This window comes from Pongo pygmaeus, chromosome 15, assembly GCF_028885625.2.
Source record: "Pongo pygmaeus isolate AG05252 chromosome 15, NHGRI_mPonPyg2-v2.0_pri, whole genome shotgun sequence".
Taxonomy (NCBI): Eukaryota; Metazoa; Chordata; class Mammalia; order Primates; family Hominidae; genus Pongo; species Pongo pygmaeus.
This window is the reverse complement of record NC_072388.2, coordinates 29,409,929-29,430,668: the sequence shown is the minus strand read 5'-3', so window position 1 is coordinate 29,430,668 and position 20,740 is coordinate 29,409,929. Positions and strand designations below refer to the sequence as shown.

The 20,740-nt window shown below is 37.8% G+C and overlaps 1 protein-coding gene across 12 annotated transcripts in view; it reads left to right on the top strand.

Moving 5' to 3' along the window:
* Positions 1 to 20,740, top strand: part of HECTD1 (HECT domain E3 ubiquitin protein ligase 1) — a 111,627-nt gene that overhangs the window by 73,578 nt on the left and 17,309 nt on the right. For 2 of the 12 annotated variants that reach the window (XM_054448300.2, XM_063651503.1), the window contains exons 23-32: positions 472 to 638; positions 733 to 909; positions 4,821 to 5,516; positions 6,122 to 6,343; positions 11,353 to 11,480; positions 12,740 to 12,862; positions 14,675 to 14,831; positions 18,083 to 18,305; positions 20,192 to 20,246; positions 20,475 to 20,657. In XM_054448300.2, coding sequence (XP_054304275.2) covers positions 472 to 638; positions 733 to 909; positions 4,821 to 5,516; positions 6,122 to 6,343; positions 11,353 to 11,480; positions 12,740 to 12,862; positions 14,675 to 14,831; positions 18,083 to 18,305; positions 20,192 to 20,246; positions 20,475 to 20,657 — 2,131 coding nt within the window. Of the gene's footprint in view, positions 1 to 471; positions 639 to 732; positions 910 to 4,679; positions 5,517 to 6,121; positions 6,344 to 11,352; positions 11,487 to 12,739; positions 12,863 to 14,674; positions 14,832 to 18,082; positions 18,306 to 20,191; positions 20,247 to 20,474; positions 20,658 to 20,740 lie in introns of all 12 variants that reach the window. The other 10 variants (XM_054448299.2, XM_063651502.1, XM_054448298.2 and 7 more) reach the window with 7 other exon arrangements.

Genomic DNA, 20,740 nt, shown 5'->3' with positions numbered 1-20,740 from the left:
TCCATCACAAGAGAATTTCTCCTACTCTTCTTAAAGCATCCTTTTTTTTTTTTTTTTTTTTTTTTTTTTTTTTTTTTTTTAAGGAGAATGCGGTCTTGTTATGTTGGCTGCTTTCTAACTTCTGGACCCAAGTGATTCCCCTCACCTCAGCCACCCAAGTAGCTGAGACAACAGGAGCACGCCACTGCACCCATCATTTTGTCTTTTATCTTTGAATTATATTAATCATAAATTGTTAATGTTATGAGTCAAATCAATAGCGTACATTTAAACGTTTCATTTTTAACTTGTTTTCTTGACTACTCTCTTTTTCCTTCGATTTCTTGATTCTTGTAATGAACTGATGAGGTAATATGAAAGTTAGTTTATTTTTTCTACAGGTCTCTGTTATATAAAAAATCTTCCCCATCTTGAATTTCTTTTTCATCTGTTTTAAAATATTACATAATTTTTTCTCTAACATATTAACAGGTCAACTGCAACTTGGCCTCTTGATCCACCAAAGGATGAGAAACAAGGGTGGAGACATGTGAGAATTAAACAGATGGGGAAAAATGCCAGTGGACAAACACACTACCTCTCATTATCTGGATTCGAACTTTATGGCACTGTAAATGGAGTATGTGAAGATCAGCTAGGTAAAGAGATGATACGAGGCTTTTCTAACTTACTAACACAATTACTTTTGTAAAAAGTGATTTGGTTTTTATTTCTCCAATTTCTACCTGACAGGGAAAGCAGCTAAAGAAGCAGAAGCTAATCTTAGACGGCAGAGACGTCTAGTACGCTCCCAGGTTCTGAAATACATGGTTCCAGGAGCTCGTGTTATCAGAGGTCTGGATTGGAAATGGCGAGATCAGGATGGCAGCCCACAGGGAGAAGGCACTGTCACAGGAGAACTACACAATGGTGAGTAGGTGCTCAGCACTTTTGTGTAGAAAATGGGTAGTTAAATTTTTTCTTTTAAGATAATTTATAAATTGCATAAATGTATGAGCACTGTTTAGGAGAACTGTTGATATCACATTACAAATGGAAAAAATGTAAAGAAAATAAGGAAAATTTTAAGTTCTTGGGTTTTGACTAGAAACTTACTGGTAATATTTTGGAAGTGATCAAGCCTAGTATAAGTTAAGTATCTTCAAGACACACTTGCGGTTTTTTCCCCTAGTTTATTTGCAAGCTTACTGTGAGTTTTATTTTAATTTCTTATGTTTTTCTTTATCTTGTTAGTCTCAAGGAATCACACCGTAATTTTTATGGTATCATAAATCATGTAGAAGGAAAAAGATTAACGTTTTTACTATTTTTTAATAACGCATGGAGCAAGAAACATCGTCTCTTTATCTGTTAGTAGATTATTATTATTTCAAAATGTTTCTCAGCCTATCTGCTTTTTGGGGAGGAGTTTATCATGTTTTCTAAATATTGCTATGTGAATCAAGTTTCTTTGATGCTGCACAGTTTAACAAAGTCATTCACTTAGTAAACTGCTGTTAACTTTAAAGCAATTATAGTGGCTAATTGTTTTCTTCAAACTATAAGGCTGATTTATTAGCAGATAATTTGCCTAAACAGCAGTGGGTTTGTTTTCATCAATTTTTTATCAGTTTTTAGCATTAAAAAAAGTAAAATGTTTATATTCTCAACTTACACCACATAAATATATATATATATATATATTTTTTTGAGACAGAGCCTCGCTCTTGTTGCCCAGGCTGGAATGCAATGGCGCGATATCAGCTCACTGCAACCTCTGCCTCCCGGGTTCAAGCTATTCTACTGTCTCAGCCTCTCGACTAGCTAGGATTACAGGCATGGGCCACCATGCCTGGCTAATTCTGTATTTTTAATAGAGACAGGGTTTCTCCATGTTGGTCAGGCTGGTCTCGAACTCCCGACCCCAGGTGATCCACCCGCCTCGGCCTCCCAAAGAGCTGGGATTACAGGCATGAGCCACCGCACCTGGCAACTTACACCACATATTTAAAGAGCTAGAATAAATGTGACAGTACTTACGAGAATGACTGACATTTAATTTCATGTTTTATGTGGTAAAGACATTTATTTATTCAAATAAACCCTTTGACTATATTGCTTTTAAGATTCTATTCCTTGAATTATTTTACTGCCAAATGTATTTATGTAGTATCATGCCCTAATTGCAAATCATCGTAATCAAAACAGGTTTACAGCAACCTAAAATTCATAAATACCGTAATAGTTGAGACATCAACTATTATTGTTATACTGAGTTGAATAGTAGTGCCATTCAACTCAGAAAATTTCAAATTTTCTTTTTAGGCATCTTGATGATACTTATTAAAAAGTTGTTATTCTATTTCCTGTAATTGTTTTGGCCTTGATGTATGTGACTTGATAAGAAGAGGCTAGTTAGAGATGTGTGAATGCAGTTCTTTTTTCTCAGGATGGAGTCAACTGAAGCAATTGCATAGGGAAATTAGAATCTTTTTTTTTTTCCCCAAGATACAATGGCACAACCGTTTTAACACAACCACCAATCTTCACAAAATAATTTTAATACTTTATGCCTGGACTAGCAGCATCTTGCACTGTGACATTCCTATACATACATAAGCATTTTATTGAAGTACAAATGTTAAAAGCAGAGTAGCTTAAGCAATTGTCTATACAAAGGTAAATAGACACCATAGGTTATTTTTCTTCTTGATTCATTTTTGCTGCATAGTAAGTTGCAATTACATGTCAGTATAATGTTACTGATCTATAAAATATATTTGAACTGTGAGGTATGGCACCTCCCTATGAGAGAGTGCTAACATGTACATCTGAATATTTTGAGTGTTTTTTTTTTGTTTGTTCGTTTTAGCTGCCACAGATGGGAAAAACAAAATCACCTAGCCTAGAAATTTCAGAGTTTAGCGTTCAAGAAAGGCCTATTTTTGCTAATCTGACAAATGTAGAAATTTAGTTTTGCCTAATCAACATGGTCATTCCCATCAAGTTATGCCTTTGAGTCTCTATGTCAGAGAGGGTTCTTAGCTTTCAAATACTTAAGCCAACCATTTCTAATGATGGATACTCATTACTGACTCTATTTTTTTTTTTTTTTTGCTCTATCTTTTGGGTGTAGAAGGAGTTGAGAGAGTATGTTTTTTGGGCCAATTAATACAATACAAAAGTAACTTTTATTTGAGATTGGGCTATGTTTTTGAAACTTTTCCTTTTCTCACACATTTCTATGTAGCAGAAGAGATAGTTAAATGTTGGTTCTTCAGAGATTATTTCAGCATACAGAAAAAAATAGAGGCAATTGAAAAATCTCATCTAAGCTACTTATGTAGATTTGGGGCAGTCACTTTTCCTTTCAAAGAACACATATGCAGATAATCCCCACAGGTAATTCAATATTATTTCCCTCTGAGTGCCATCATAAATACACGAACTTGGTATATGTGTGGGTGGGCATCTGGGTGTGTGGATGGGTGTGTATGTGAGCTTGGGCCCCTTTTATGTATGGGTAAGAACTTCATAAAGGCTTGTTATACTTCTAAAAAAATGTTTTTTATGTCTTATGTTTTTCCCTGAAATAGCTTATAACACTAAAATAAGATTGTAAAATATCTATTAATTTGCTTTTAATAGACAATTTTTTTTTTTTGCTTTTGGAAGTTAATTACCTTTTTAAAAAAAGAGTATCATTTTTCTACTACAAGTAAACATATAGATTGAATATCATTATGCTCGTTAGTTCTGTACATGTTATTAGCTTTAGCAGATAGTTTCTAATAAAAGAGCTCAGTATGCTCTTTAAATTTTTTTTATAATTTTCTGTGTTTATTCAAATTTATTGAACTTAATTATTTAATGTAAGAGAACCAAGGAACCACTGAACTTTGAGAACACAACCGAAATGCTAACTTTAGTGTTTTATTTGAGCTAGTGACCTAAAATTTCTATGGTAATATATGCATATTTTGAGAGGTTAGCCCAAATTAATGGTAAGAAATTAATGGTAAGCTGGCATGTTTTTCTAGAAAAAAAATTTGACCACACATAATTATATTTAGCAATTTTAAAACTTTTACCTAGATTCTGTTTACTTGCTGAAGTGGCAGTATTTTACCATGTATATCAATCTTTTAAAATTTCTTAAACAGTTCTTCCATTTAAGAAGTAACCAAGCCAGGTGCAGTGGCTCACATCTATAATCCCAGCTACTCCAGAGGCTGAGGTGGGAGGATCGTTTAAGCCCAGGAGTTCAAGATTAGCATGGGCAACGCAAGACCTCATCTCTAAAAATCAAATAATTTTAAAAATGAAATATAACCCAGTAGATTTAAACATGACCCTTAACATTGCTTTTAAATGTCATAGACTGAATAGTTCAGAAATAAGGGAAATAAAAGGAAGAATTTTAAACATTTCCTGGAAACCTTGTATACAGTACATATTTCTTGTCCTTAAAATATTTTTATCATGAGAATTAAATAATATAGACTTTCAGATAGCTAGTCATATTGTCAAATAATTGAGTCCAAAAATTTACATATATTTTAGTTGGCAGACCTTGATTGACTATAGAAATTGAGAAAAGGACAGCACTGATGAAAAGCTGATCCCATATTGTGGAGCTACTGTCTGACACGCTCCTATCTGCTTTCTGCTGGGTCTCACAAACTCCTGTCCCTTTCCAGGCTGGATTGATGTCACCTGGGATGCTGGTGGCTCAAACTCTTACCGTATGGGCGCAGAAGGAAAATTTGACCTCAAGCTTGCACCAGGGTACGACCCTGATACAGTGGCATCACCCAAACCTGTTTCATCCACTGTTTCAGGCACAACGCAATCATGGAGCAGCTTGGTGAAAAACAACTGTCCAGACAAGACATCTGCTGCTGCAGGCTCCTCAAGTAGAAAAGGAAGCAGCAGTTCTGTGTGTAGCGTGGCCAGTAGCAGCGACATCAGCTTGGGTTCGACCAAAACGGAACGGAGATCAGAAATTGTAATGGAACACAGTATAGTTTCAGGAGCTGATGTCCATGAACCAATTGTTGTTCTTTCATCTGCTGAAAACGTCCCTCAAACAGAAGTAGGGTCATCTTCCAGTGCAAGCACCAGCACCTTAACAGCGGAAACGGGAAGTGAAAATGCTGAAAGGAAGTTAGGCCCTGATAGTTCTGTTCGTACTCCTGGGGAGTCTAGTGCAATATCCATGGGAATTGTCAGTGTTAGTTCTCCTGATGTTAGTTCAGTATCTGAATTAACTAATAAAGAAGCAGCTTCACAACGACCTCTTAGCTCTTCAGCAAGTAACAGACTGTCAGTGAGTTCTCTGTTGGCTGCTGGGGCCCCTATGAGCTCTAGTGCAAGTGTACCTAACCTGTCCTCAAGAGAAACATCTAGCTTGGAGAGTTTTGTAAGGAGAGTGGCAAACATAGCACGGACTAATGCCACGAACAACATGAATCTAAGCCGAAGCAGCAGTGATAACAACACTAATACTTTGGGGAGGAATGTGATGAGCACAGCAAGTAAGTGAGCTTTTCCTTCTGGAACCCAATGCTTTTTCCACTTGGAGGGATGCAAAATAGGGTCTCTTGTTCTGGCTGCAGTTTTTAACTAGATCATTAACCATGTTAGATAAAGCTACATCAAATTTAGCACTTCAGGAATATGAAGTTAAGTTCTCTAGAATCAATATTTTCAGAATTCAGAGTAGGTGTGATAAAGAACCTCTTATTCTAGAAGGATAAAACAATACTTCTGATTTTCACTCCTTTATGATACATCATTAAGCAAAGTTGCATGAGGAAATAGATGACTATTAAATATTATAGTGCAGTGAAACCAAAGCATCATACAAGTATAGCTTTTGTTTAGACTCTACATTGATCTTAGCTTCTGAAAGTTAAATTCCAATTTAAGCTGCTAACAGGTCAAAGTAATTATATAATAGTGCCATGAAAAGAATTTTTAGTTGGATTTCAGTTGGGTTCCCAAAGTTGTTGCTTTTCAGGAGCCATTTTATTATTAGTGTGTTTTATGACCTCACTCTTTAAAAAATAAAAAACTTGGTTTTTCTGAGGTTTCTACAATCTCACCTATTTGTACTGATTTGCTTCATTTTTGTCTTTAGCTTCTCCTCTTATGGGTGCTCAGAGTTTCCCTAATTTGACCACACCTGGTACTACATCAACAGTGACTATGTCAACGTCCAGTGTTACTAGCAGCAGCAATGTAGCTACAGCAACAACAGTTTTATCAGTTGGTCAATCATTAAGTAATACTTTAACCACCAGCCTCACATCAACTTCCAGTGAGAGTGACACAGGTCAGGAAGCAGAATATTCCTTATATGGTAAGTTGTAATTTAAAATGAAAGTATTTAGATACTTTCATAATGATGCTTTTATTATGTTTTCTCCTGATATTTTAAACTTTTGTTTAAAGAGAATTATTCTCTTTTCTTATAAATATGAAATCTTTGGGCCAGGCACAGTAGCTAACGCCTGTAATCCCAGCACTTTGGGAGGCTGAGGCAGGTGGATCAGTTGAGGTCAGGAGTTCGAGATCAGCCTGACCAACATAGTAAAACCCCATCTCTACTAAAAATACAAAAGAAAATTATCTGGGCGTGTGGCGCACGCCTGTAATCCCAGCTACTCAGGAGGCTGAGGCAGAAGAATCGCTTGAACCCAGGAGGTGGAGGTTACAGTGAGCAGAGATCGCTCCACTGCACTCCAGCCTGGGCAACAAGAGCGAAACTCCTTCTCAAAAAAAAAAAAAACAAAAAACAAATACAGAATCTTTATATATAATATGAAAAAACTCAGTAATACGAGAGACTATTAAAAAATTTTCTGGGTCCGGGTGCAGTGGTTCACGCCTATAATCCTAGCACTTTGGGAGGCCAAGGCGGGCAGATCACTTGAGGTCAGGAGTTCGAAACCAGCCTGGCCAACATGGTGAAACCCTGTCCCTACTAAAAATATTTAAAAATTAGCTGGGCGTGGTGGCGGTTGCCTGTAATCCCAGCTACTGGGGAGGCTGAGGCAGGAGAATTGCTTGAACCCGGGAAGTGGGGGTTGCAGTGAGCCGAGATCGCACCACTGCACTCCAGCCTGGACGACAGAGCAAGACTCCGTCTCAAAAAAAAAAAAAAAAAAATTGTCAGAAGTGGTGGCTTGCACCTATAATCCCAGCACTTTGGGACGCCAAGGTGGGAGGATCACTTGAGGCTCAGGAACTCAAGACCAGTCTGGGCAACATAGACCCCCATCTTTACCACCCCTACATCCCCAAAATTAGCCAGGTGTGATGTCATGCTACTCAGAAGGCTGAGGTGAGAGGATTACTTGAGCCCTGAAGTTCAAGGCCCCAGTGAGCTGTGATCATGCCACTGCACCCCAACCTCAGTGACAGGGCTAGACCCTATCTCTGAAAAAATATTTTTTTAAAAATTGCAGTTATCTGATTATACACGAAGTAGATCTAGGAACTTTATGTGTCTTTTTTTTGTCTTTTGTCACAAAAGAAGTTTTAGTGGAAGAACCATAAAGCTATTTGACACTCTTATCACTAAGAGAAGAAGTGTAATAGATTCATAAGCTTTGTAAAATGATATTCCTTGTATGCTGTTATCACAGTCTTTTGGAAGTAATTCCTTAGTTAGGTAACGCATGATTCTTGCAAATTAAATTTTATTTGGAAAGTTCAGTAACAGTTTTATGACTTCCGTGCTATAATCAAAGGGATGTATTTGATTCAGTTAAGATAGAATCTATGTTTCTATTTCTCTTATTTTATCTTATTAGAAAAGTAATGCTCTGTATAGAAACTAGAAGAAAATTAGAATCATCTAGTCCCCACCTACCACAGACAACCAGTATTAATCATTTGATGTACATCATTTGATGTATGTTTTTGTTTTTTTCACATAAAAGGATCATATCCTTTTCAGCCAGCTGTTTTCACTCAATACATTGTGAAAATATTTTCCCATATGTGGCATGGGTTTCTATAACATTTGAAATGACTGCCAAATATTTCACTGTATGATCGTCATTTAATATTATCGGTTTTGTATATTTAAGTTATAACTTTTCCATTACCATAAACATCATTATGAATGCGCTTTCTTGAACTGTATTTTAGTATATTTCCTTAGGATAAATGCCTAAAGTAATAATTATTGAATTGCTTTCCAAAAACATTGCACTCCATCCCGATTGTTTTGGAATACCCTTTACCATATATCCTTGATCATACTGCCTGTTTTTCTTTAAAAAAAAAATTGGGAGTAATTTTAAAGACAAAGTTTATATGAAGATACATTTTTAAAGTGCTATTTTGTGTATACCCCATTTTCATGTTTTCTTCATTTTTGTGAGAATATAGCCTCTCCTAATTCATAGCAAGAATTTGATATGATGTTCCATAGTTTTAAGAAAGTCATTATATTTCTGTTTCTGCTTTTCCTATTAAACGTGTGTGTAGCAAAATGATGATGATTACACCAAAGTGTTATAAATTCATTGCATAAGCCGTTTTCTGATTTATTATTTCTCATGCTGGCCCTGTGCCCCTCTCTACTCATTTGTTATTATGTTAACTTCAAGCATTAGTTCTTGATCATGGGAAGTGATCGTGGGTAGGAAAGAGTAAACTGGCCGGGCGCTGTGGCTCACGCCTGTAATCCTAGCTCTTTGAGAGGCTGAAGCAGGCCGATTGCCTGAGGTCAGGAGTATGAGACCAGCCTGGGCATCATGGTGAAACTCTCTTTACTAAAGTACAAAAAATTAGCAAGGTGTGGTGGCCCACTCCTACAGTCCTAACTACGTAGGAGGCTAAGGCACCAGAATCATTTGAACCTGGGAGGCAGAGGTTGCATTGAGCCAAGATTGTGCCATTTGCATTCCAGCCTGGGCGACAGAGCAAGACTGTCTCAAAAAAAAAAAAAAGTTAGAACTACTGATTGACTTTTAAATTTTGTTGTTAGGTTTGACTAGCCTTAAAAAAATTTATTGTTGGCCGGGCACAGTGGCTCACGCCTATAATCCCAGCACTTTGGGAGGCTGAGCCGGGCAGATCACAAGGTCAGGAGTTTGAGACCAGCCTGGCCAATATGGCGAAACCCGTCTCTATTAAAAAATAAAAAAACTAGCCGGGTATGGTGGCGGACGCCTGTAGTCCCAGCTACTTGGGAGGCTGAGGCAGGAGAATCTCTTTAACCCGGGAGGTGTAGGTTACAGTGAGCCAAGATTGTGCCATTGTGCTCCAGTCTGGGCGACAGAGCAAGACTCCATCTCAAAAAAAAAAAATGTATTGTTAGATGATGAAAAAAATTAATATAATTTTTATTTTAGATTCAGGGGATATATGTGCAGGTTTGTCACAGGGGTATATTGTGTGATGCTGAGGTTTGGACTTCTATTGATCTTATCACTCAAATGGTGAACATAGTACCCAATAGGAAGTTTTCAGCCCTTGCCCGCTCTTGGACTCCTTTTGGAGTTGCTAGCGTCTACTGTTCTCATCTTGATGTCCATGTGTACCCAAGGTTTAGCTCCTACTTATTAGTGAGAACATATGATAGAAGATTTTCTTTTTTATATTCTTAAAGCTGGTAGACACTTTAAGACTGCTGGGGTGAAGGATCAGAGTAACATCAGTTTATACCATTTGTGTATGCTGTGCAAACTTTTACTGTGTTTTGTGGTTTTTCTCTTACCACAGGCATGAATACTCTACCATGTTGTGTTTTGAGAGACATTTTATTCTATGATGTGGTCAAATCTGTGAAATACAGAGCTTTTTAATGCTGGTAAAAAAGGGAAGATGAGAAAAAAATGGACATCAGTCAGTTGTAACATATTGGAGATAGAATTTCAATATATGAAGTTAGATTATGTTCCTTAAAAGATAAATCAAAGTGGAATTGGTTTATTTTGTGTGCCACCACATCATGTTAATCACAACTAGTTCCTAAATTGCAGGTGGCGCCTTACAAGTGTTAAAGGGTAACATATTTTATCAAATTTAAGATGCTGTTGATTGTTAAGACACACCATTTTTTTTCTGTCACTAAGGTTAAAAATGTTGCAATTTAATTCTTACTTCCCATTGTTTGTAAGATACATTCTGATTTCAAAGCATTACAGTGTTTTAAAAATGTAGTCCTTTCAACCTGAGAAAGTTGATAACAACAAAAAAATGTGGACCCTTAGAAACTAATGGAATATAATGGCAGGCCTCTTCTACTGGCCATCCAGTAAAAGGCACTGAATATTTAGTCCTGTGTAATTATTGGACTAAAAACCATTTGGTTCAGTGGTCTGCAGGTGTAAGTTTCTGAGTATTTATAAATTGTCTTCTGGATGTTCTTTAGGAATATAAAGTATTTTGTTTTTTATCCTTTGTGCAATTCTGATATTATATTTGACTATTTTTTTTCCAGATCCAGTAAAAACTTCTGTTTTAATCCCTTTAGTCCTCTTTTTTTCAGTTTTTATGAAGAACAGTTTGTCAGCATCTTCATTTATGCAGGACAATGTAATTTGACCCAGTCTCCGTCAAAGGCAAGAGATTGTAAGAAGGAAGGAGATAAAAATGATTCAAGTTATTTTGAACTTCCTTATGTGCTAGATAATATGGGTAACATGAAAGATGCCACATACATTATTCCATAGTAAATAGGCATTATCTTAAGTAGTCATTGTTTTTAAGTAACCTACCAGGTCACATATCTAAGCCCTGTTTTTCACTGATTGACTTAATTCTGTTTTTCCTCATAAGATCTTTTACAGGTTATATTTATATATTCATTTGTTTACTTGTTAAATGTGTCTCTCCCTGTGAGCTTCATGGGGACTCAGACCATGTCTTCTTTGTTTACAACTTTATATACCTGGTGCCTAACACTGTTCTTGGCACATAGTATATGCTTACTAGGTATTTGTTGGAGGAATGAATAACTCCAAAGTGTTCTCTTTTCTACCGTGTCTGCTTCCTGTGACTTATTCAGAGAATGATGATAGGGGTTTTTTTGGGTTTTGTTTTTGTTTTTTGTTTTGAGATGGAGTTGCCGGGGCTGGTGTAAAGGTTTGTTTTTTTGGTTATTGTTTTTTAAATAGTCCCACATGGTTATCCTTTTATATTATGATTTTGTAATTCAGGTTCAGTTTATGTTTGTCCTTTATCACTTGTTTTTGTCATGCTTGTGTCTGTGCTTATCTTGTATGTGATGGCAGAACGCAACACTTGTCCCTTTTGAATTTTACTTTTGTTTTGTAAAAACCTAAAGTGCAAAGTTCCTTTGTTATGCTTTCTTAATTGTGTTGACGTAAGGTTGTGGGTTTTGTTTTCAAGATTTCCTTGATAGCTGCCGTGCCAGTACTCTGTTGGCTGAGCTCGATGATGATGAGGACTTACCTGAGCCAGATGAAGAAGATGATGAGAATGAAGATGACAATCAGGAGGACCAAGAATACGAGGAGGTTATGGTAGAGAGAGTACCCCATTCTCTTTACAAAGATAGGATGTTAATAATTGAAATGAAGAAAGGAAAAGCTAAGTCATAATCAAACTTCGAAGCAAGGAAATGTGGCACCGGTATAAAAAATGTAGTTAATTAAGAAAAGCGGTTTTAATCTGAACATTTATGATTCTCCACTTAAAGAAAATAAGTTGCTTATATTTGAAAAATTATAGAATGTCACATGATGTTTTAACAGGCTTAAAAGGGTGTGAAATTAGGCTGGGTATAGGGCTTATGCCTGTAGTCCCACACTTTGACACTTGTAGTCCTGGCTACTTGGGAGGCTGAGGTAAAAAATCACTTGGGTCCAGGAGTTGCAGGCTGCAGTGAGCTATAATTGCGTCACTGCACTCCAGCCTGAGCCACAGAATGACACACACACACACACACACACACACGTATACACGTACACACGTGTATGAAATTAGTGCAGTTGCTCGTGCTGCCGTGAGCTATAATTGCATCACTGCACTCCAGCCTGAGCCACAGAATCTCACACACACACACACACACTGCTCACTGCACTCCAGCCTGAGCCACAGAATGAGACCCTGACATACACACACACACACACACACACACACACAATGAAACTTACCCAGTGCAGTGGCTCGTGCTTGTAATTGCAGCTACTCAAGAGGCTGAAGTGGCCCAGCAGTTTGTTTTTTAGTACCTATGGTTTTGCAAGCAGAGTCCATCTGTTTTTTCATCAGTTGTCACATGAAGGAATGAAGTAGAGGCATAAAAAAAAATAATTTGCCCTTATCATCAGAGTTAAGTGGAAGAGTGAGGACCCAAGCATAGGCAATGTGATCCAGAACTCTCAAAATGTAACCACTGAGATTGTCTTCTAATTGAAAATTGTGCCTAAAAAATACCCTTTATTGTAACTAACTGTAAATTTAAAATTTCTCTTTATAAAATGTTACTAGATTTCAAAAAAATTGATAAGTTGAGTTTTAATGGAGTAAAGAAATTTTAAAAATGCTTTTAGTATATCGTTGCTAAGAAAACACAATACTTCTTATGAAGGAGGTTAGTATAAAATGCATGATGAATTTAAAACATTGAACTCATAACTTTTCTGAAGTTGGCTAATGAAAAAGTTTTCAGTGACACTTTTGTTAATAGGGGTTAATATATTCAGGTCATGGCTGAAAGGGGGCATATATGGGTCAAATAATTAGACATGTATCTCTTGGGATTGTTTTATTTTAGATTCTGAGACGCCCATCCCTGCAACGTCGAGCTGGCTCCCGCTCTGATGTAACGCATCATGCTGTTACCTCGCAGCTACCACAGGTACCTGCTGGAGCAGGGAGCCGACCTATTGGGGAGCAGGTAATATCTTCATGTTTATCTTCCCTACCATATGTATATTTTTCCCTTTTATAGTAAAGCACCAACCTAAATGCCTACAAAAATGTGCAGTGTGGAAGGGGTGAGAGGAGGGAGCTCCAAACAGTTACACAAAGAAACTTCCCCTACTGGTTGCATTTCATATTCCATATAGAATCCATGATTGCTGTGACATAATGCATGCAGGAGTTTAATGCTTGAAACCCCTTTACGTTGCTTTGGGTAATAATACACATACATTAAAGTGGTTAATTGTAGTATCTAAGATTTGTAGTTTTAGTAGTAGTAGAAGTGGTAGTAGATGCAGCGGTAGTAGTTTATTAATAGCTAACACTTACTGATCACTAACTAAGTGCTAGAGTTGTTTTTGTTTTTGAGACAGGATTTCGCTTCATTGCCCAGGCTGTTCTTGAACTCCTGGGCTCAAGCAGTCCGCCTGCCTTGGCATGAGCCACTGTGCCTGGCCAGCATAGTTCTTAATACTTTATGTATATTAACTAATTCTTTCCAACAGCCTTTTTAGGGTTATTATTAGCCCTAATTTTCAGATGAAGTAATTGCTAAAAGTCATACAGGTAATAGTAATTTTGGTTCCAGGATGCAAACCCAAACATTCTGGAACCAGAGCTGTCAAATGTCAGTTTGTTTCAGTTAAGTGTTTAAACCAAACTGTGGATGTGCACGTGTGTACTTACATGCTATCTGCCTCATAGTAATTTAAAGCAACTCCCCAGCCTTTTATTTGTAAGTAATTCAGTACAAAATATAATTTACATTTTAAAAACCAACTTATTTTAAAATAATTATAGGTTCATAGGAGGTTGCAAAAATACTCCAGAGAGGTTTTATGTGCCCTTTACCTAATTTTTCCCATTGGCTAGTTTCATATTACCTAATTTTAGTACAGTAACAAAGCCAGGAAATTGAGGATGTTTGTGAATGGTTATCTTTTTTTTTTTTTTGAGACAGAGTCTCACTCTGTCTCCCGGGGTGGAGTGCAGAGTGTAGAGGCATGATCTTGGCTTACTGCAACCTCCGCCTCCCAGGTTCAAGCAGTTCTCCTGCCTCAGCCTCCCGAGTAGCTGGGATTACAGGCGCACGCCACTATGCCCAGCTAATTTTTTGTATTTTTAGTAGAAACGAGGTTTCACCATGTTGGCTAGGCTGGTCTCGAACTCCTGACCTTGTGATTCACCTGCCTCAGCCTCCCAAAGTGCTGGGATTACAGGCTTGAGCCACCACACCTGGCCATGAATGGTTATCATTTGGTGAAATGTGTAGATTTGTATAACCATCACTGATGCAACTTACTTTGGGTAAACTGAAATGATTAAGAAATGTATGTATCAGGCCGGGCGCGGTGGCTCACGCCTGTAATCCCAGCACTTTGGGAGGCCGAGGTGGGCGGATCACGAGGTCAGGAGATCGAGACCATCCTGGCTAACACGGTGAAACCCGTCTCTACTAAAAATACAAAAAATTATCCAGGCGTGGTGGCGGATGCCTGTAATCCCAGCTACTTGGGAGGCTGGGGCAGAGAATTGCTTGAACCCAGGAGGCGTAGGTTGCAGTGAGCCGAGACCACGCCACTGCACTCCAGCCTGGCGACAGAGTGAGACTCTGTCTCAAAAAAAAAAAAAAAAAAGAAATGTATGTATCTATACATGTTTAGGTTAGCTCATTTTGGGTTTAAGAAATATGGCTAAGGAAATGCAGTAGTTCTAAATAACACATTGCTTTTGCAACAATGAAATTTTGCGTCTTATGTTTGTGTGTGAAATTTTATTTTGATAGGAAGAAGAAGAGTACGAAACTAAAGGAGGACGCCGGAGAACATGGGATGATGATTATGTGTTAAAGAGACAGTTTTCTGCATTGGTTCCTGCTTTTGATCCTAGACCTGGTCGTACTAATGTCCAGCAGACAACGGATCTAGAAATACCACCCCCAGGTACAGGATGTTTTGGTTTTGTGATTTAATTTTAATACATACTAAATCAGATATGAAAAGTAAAGTGCTGCTTGTGTATGCACGTTATTAAAAATTTTTTTTTAGTTTTGTGTATGTAGGTTATAAAAAAATTTTTTTAGTCAGCCACAAATTCTTTAAAAAGTAAAGGTTTTTTTAAAGGAGCAAATTGCAAATTATTTCAAATTTTAAAAACCAACATGTGTTTTGTATCTGTGCAATTTTTAAGGCAAAGTCCCATTTAAAGGTGGGAAATTTTTATTGTATTTTCTATTGGATCAAAGTTCCTAAGGATTTATTCCTCTCAGTTTTGAAAGGCTATCTAACGGTTACAGTTATGCCCTCTAGAGTCAGTCGGCCTGGGTGACAACCTTATCCCTTACAAAACTCTATTTTAGATTGTGGTAGGCATACTAATTGCTCTCCAAAATCATTCAGGTTCTAACCTGTGGAACTTATGATATACTATCAAAGCAGACAAAAGAGACTTTGGAGATGTAATTAGGGATCTTGAGAAGGGGAGATAATCCTGGATAATCCAAGTGGACACAGTGTACTCACAAGAGGCAGGAGTCAGAGAAGAACATGTGACTAAGGAAACAGGAGTCAGAGTGACGGTGAGCAGTGAGCCAAGGAATGTGGGCAGCTCCTAGATGCTAGAAAAGGCAAGGAAACAGATTCTTCTCTAGAGCCTCTAGAAAGAATAAAGCCCTGCAAATCCATTTTAGGCATTCGACCTCTAGAACTGTGAGAAAATAAATTTGTGGTAGTTTTTTTTTTTTTTTTCTTGAGATGAAGTCTTGTTTTGTCACCCAGGCTGGAGTGCAGTGGCACAGCCTCAGCTCACTGCACCCTCCACCTCCCAGGTTCAAACAATTCTCCTGCCTCAACCTCCCGAGTAGCTGAGATTACAGGCATGCACCACCATGCCCAGCTAATTTTTGTATTTTTAGTAGAGACGGGGTTTCACCATGTTGGCCAGGCTGGTCTCGAACTCCTGACCTCAAGTGATCCGCCCACCTCGGCCTCCCAAAGTGCTGGGATTTACAGGCGTGAGCCACTGTGCCTGGCAAGTTTGTGTTGTTTTAAACCACCCAATTTGTGGTAATATTTTATAGCAGCAGTAGGAAACTGATACGTTGGGTAAGTCACCAAAACTATCCAAGCTTGAATTTCTTCATCTCTTACGTGAGAGAATAAAGGTCCCTGTTTGACAAGGTTGTTAAAAAGCTTAAATGAAGTAAGGTATGTAAAGTGCTTAGCATGCTGCCTGATGTGTATCTCAATAAATGTCAGCTATTATAATCAGTAAATTATCCTTAACAAAAATTTAAATTGTTGATTAAGTGAGGAGTGTATTTTTTAGCCTGATAGTATTAGGCTGGGCACGGTGGCTCACGCCTGTAATCCCAGCACTTTGGGAGGCCGAGGTGGGTGGATCACAAAGTCAGGAGTTCAAGACCAGCCTGACCAACATGGTGAAATCCCGTCTCTACTTAAAAATACAAAAATTAGCCAGGCTTGGTGGTGCGTGCTTGTAATCCCAGCTACTCAGGAGGCTGAGGCAGGAGGAATTGCTTGAACCCGGGAGGCAGAGGTTGCAGTGAGCCGAGATCACGCCACTGCACTCCAGCCTGGGTGACAGAGTGAGACTCTCTCTCTCAAAAAAAAAAAAAGACACCTGTATTAAATATGAAAGTAAGTATACTCGGTAGTATAAATGTTCTTTGGGGAGGATAGATAGACTGAATCAAGGTGTTTGTTCTAAGGTCCATTCAAAAAGGAAAATCTTGTTTCTTTGGATCTCAGAGAAAAAAAATAAATTATAAAAAAGGAAAACATATTCTAGAGAGTATAAATAGGCACAAACTTTTTGTAGAGATCTCTGTCAGTATATTTTGTATCTTCTGAGAAAGTGTTGTTGCCATTGGTAATTTTAAATATTAGCTCTGTACCCCGTTTTGTACACATAGATGACTGCAGAAGTATTTATATTTTCAAAAAATTGGAAATGACCTTAATTATGTCCAGTAACAGGGATATGCCTCTGTTTAGGTACAGTGGGATATTGTGCAGTGAAAGACATAATATTTTAGAAGACGATCATCATAATGAAGAAAACATTCATGAGCTAATAAAAAATGAGAGCATTCTCCAAATACATTATGAAACTAATTATATTTGCGTGTGTATATGTGTTTACCTCATGATGCAGTTATTCAGTGTGATAAAAGGTTGACACGTCATTGGCCCAGAATGTGTGGTTTTCTCTGAGTATGGATAATTTTAGTTTTCTCATTTATAAAAAAATTTTTTTTGAGACGGAGTCTCGTTCTGTCACCCAGGCTGGAGTGCAGGGGTGTGATCTCGGCTCACTGCAACCTCCACTCCCAGGTTCAAGTGATTCTCCTGCCTCAACCTCCTGAGTAGCTGGGACTACAGGCAGGCATCACCATGTCCAGCTAATTTTTGCATTTTTGGTAGAGACGGGGTTCACTGTGTTGCCCAGGCTGGTCTCAACTCCTGACCTCAAGTGATCTACCCGCCTCGGCCTCCCAAAGTGTTGGGATTACAGACATGAGCCACCGCTCCTGGCCTCATTTATAAAATTAAAATGTTTCCTAAGTATTCATACAGTTAGTATTATTTTCATATAAAAATGAGAGAGCTCTCTATCATACACATGTATTCTGTTCTAGCACTCTTTCAGTAACATAGGTGTAATTATTTCCATTACAAAAGACACGGAAAACAGGCTGGGTGCAGTGGCTCATGCCTGTAGTAATCCCAGCACTTCAGGAATCTGAGGCGGGCAGATCACTTGAGATTAGGAGTTTGAGACCAGCCTAGCCAACATGGTGAAACCCCGCCATCTCTACTAAAAATACAAAAATTTTCCAGATGTGGTGTTGGGCACCTATAATCCCAGCTACTCGGGAGGCTGACGAAGGAGAATTGCTTGAACCTGGGAGGCGGAGGTTGCAGTGAGCTGAGATCGCGCCACTGCACTCCAGCCTGGGCAACAGAGCAAGACTCCATCTCAAAAAAAGAAAAAAAAAAAAAACAGAAAACAAAAATGTCGAGGCCTAGAGAGTCTTAAGTAGCTGACATCCTTTAGCTAACGTATGGCAGAGAGGTTTGGATTTCATGTAGCCTTGTCGCCTAGTGTAGTGGCCTTTCTTGGACTGCTTGTTTTAGTATAATTGTTTTTCACCCATTTTCCAAATTTTTAGGGACCCCTCATTCAGAGCTCTTGGAAGAAGTTGAATGTACTCCGTCACCTCGATTAGCTCTCACTTTGAAAGTAACAGGTCTTGGAACGACTCGTGAAGTTGAATTACCACTCACCAATTTCAGATCAACCATCTTTTACTATGTACAAAAATTGCTTCAATTGTCCTGTAATGGCAATGTGAAATCAGATAAACTTAGGCGTATTTGGGAGCCCACATACACGTAAGAAATTTTAACTTAATTTTTTGGTAGATAATGTCCTAGTGTAGAGCCAAGAATCATTGCATTTATTTTGGATTATAGGAACAGAAAAGATTTTGTTTTTATCCTGTTGGCTTACAGGAACAGTTAATAGTGTTTGGGACTCTTGGTGTAGAGTGATTAAAGTTTTAGAAGTAGAAGGAAATTTACAGTCTATACTAGCTTCTTACGTAATTGTTGAAAAGAGCATCATTTGAATTCTTTGACTAAGATCGTGTATGAGTACTAAATATCTTCTTTCTGTTCTTTATTTTGGGGGTGTGTGGTTTAACACCTGCCTTTCTTTGTACAAATAATTATCAATGACTTAGGGTAAATTTATTTAACATTTTTGTGCCTCACATTCCTAATCTATAAAATGAGAGTGGTTTTAAGGAATTAATGAATTAACATGTATAAAGTGTTTTCTTTACTTTTCTTTTTTTCTGAGACAAGGTCTCTCTCTCTTGCCCAGGCTGGAGTGCAGTGGTGCGATCATGGCTCACTGCAGCCTCAAACTCCACAAGCTCAGGTGATTTTCGCACCTAAGCCCCCTGAGTAGCTGGGACTACAGGTGTGCACCACCAGGCCTAGCTAATTTTTGTATTTTTTGTAGGGATGGGGTTTTTACCATGTTGCCGATGCTGGTGTCGAACTTCTGAGCTCAAGTGATCCGTCCACCTCAGCCTCCCAAAGTGCTGGGATTACAGGTGTTGAGCCTCTGTGCTTGGCCTGCAAAGTGTTTTCAATACCCCCTAGGATATATTAAGTGCTCAGTAAATGTTATCTATAAAGTAGTTGTTATTTAATAATAATAAATTATATCATCATTCTTACTGTAACTTCACTTCTATTAGTATGTTTTCTGATGTTCTGTTAACATCACTGATAATCTTATGTAATGGCCAATAAAAGTAATGTAGGTCCTTTTGAGATAGAACAGAAAATCATAATGGTATTCTTCCGCCCTTAGTTTTTTTTCCCCAAGTTCCCAAGAGCTAGGAAAACCTCCCTTCAATTTTTATTGCAGTTTAAAAATTGATCTCAACTGCCTTATTTGAACATAAGCACTCCTGATCATTGTTATTTCTATCCTTCTTTCCATCTAGACACAGAGAACCTGTTTCTTATCCCATTGTATTTTTACAACAGTTATAGCCATGTGCTACATAACAACTTTTCAGTCAGTGATGGACCATGTACGACAGGGGTCCCATAAGATTATAAAATCATATTTTTACTGTACCTTTTTTATGTTTAGATACACAAATACCATTGTGTTACAGTTGCCTATAGTATTCAGTACAGTGATATGCTGTTAAGGTTCGTGGCCTAGGAACAATAGGCTATAACACATAGCCTGGGTAGATAGTAGGCTATACCATTTTGTTTTATGTAATGCACTCGATGTTTCACAACCACCAAATCACCTAATGCTGCATAACACTTGATACAGTCATATCTTTAAAAGTTCTAGATTTGATACACGCTTTCTTTGTAATAATGCTAAATTTATAAATCATAATTCAGGAATATGGTTTCTGCTACTTTGCCTTATGTTTAACAAATTAACATTTTTTCTTAAAAATCCTCCTTGAGGCTGGGTGTTGTAACACAACTTAATCCCAGCACGTTGGGAGGCCAAGGCAGGAGCATCGCGTGAAACCAGGAGTTTGAAACTAGCCTGGACAACATAGCAAAACCTTATCTCTACAAAAAATATAGAAAAAAAGAATTCTCCTTGAGTTCAGTGTTCAGTGGAGGCATATGTCTAGTGAATGACATTCATTTTTTTTTTAAAGAATTGAAGCCTTATTGGAAATAATCACAAATTATATATGAATTAACTTGAATATCTTCATGTTTAGAATCATGTACAGAGAAATGAAGGATTCTGATAAAGAAAAGGAAAATGGAAAAATGGTAAGTTATTTTTAGAACATTGGTCTTACTCTTGGCTATTTAGTTAAAAGAAGAAAGATAGTAAAACTAACACAATATTGCAATTGAACGTTGAAGGGAATAATGACTAACATGGAATTCTTTAGATTAGAGTAAGTGCATGATCTTAAAGCTACCTCATGTAATGCATGTGAAATATCATAGACTTTATGATTGGGAAAGGCCAACATTTGGTTTTTCCTGTTGTAGGGTTGCTGGTCTATAGAGCATGTGGAGCAGTACCTTGGCACTGATGAATTACCAAAGAATGACTTGATAACCTACCTGCAGAAGAATGCAGACGCTGCTTTCCTGCGCCACTGGAAATTAACTGGCACTAATAAAAGTATTAGGAAAAACAGAAATTGTTCTCAGCTCATAGCTGCATATAAGGTATATATTGGCATCAAAACACTATTTTGATTGCAAACAGCTTCGTGCTTTGTTTTGCAGCTTTGGAAGCTTCTTAAGGAACA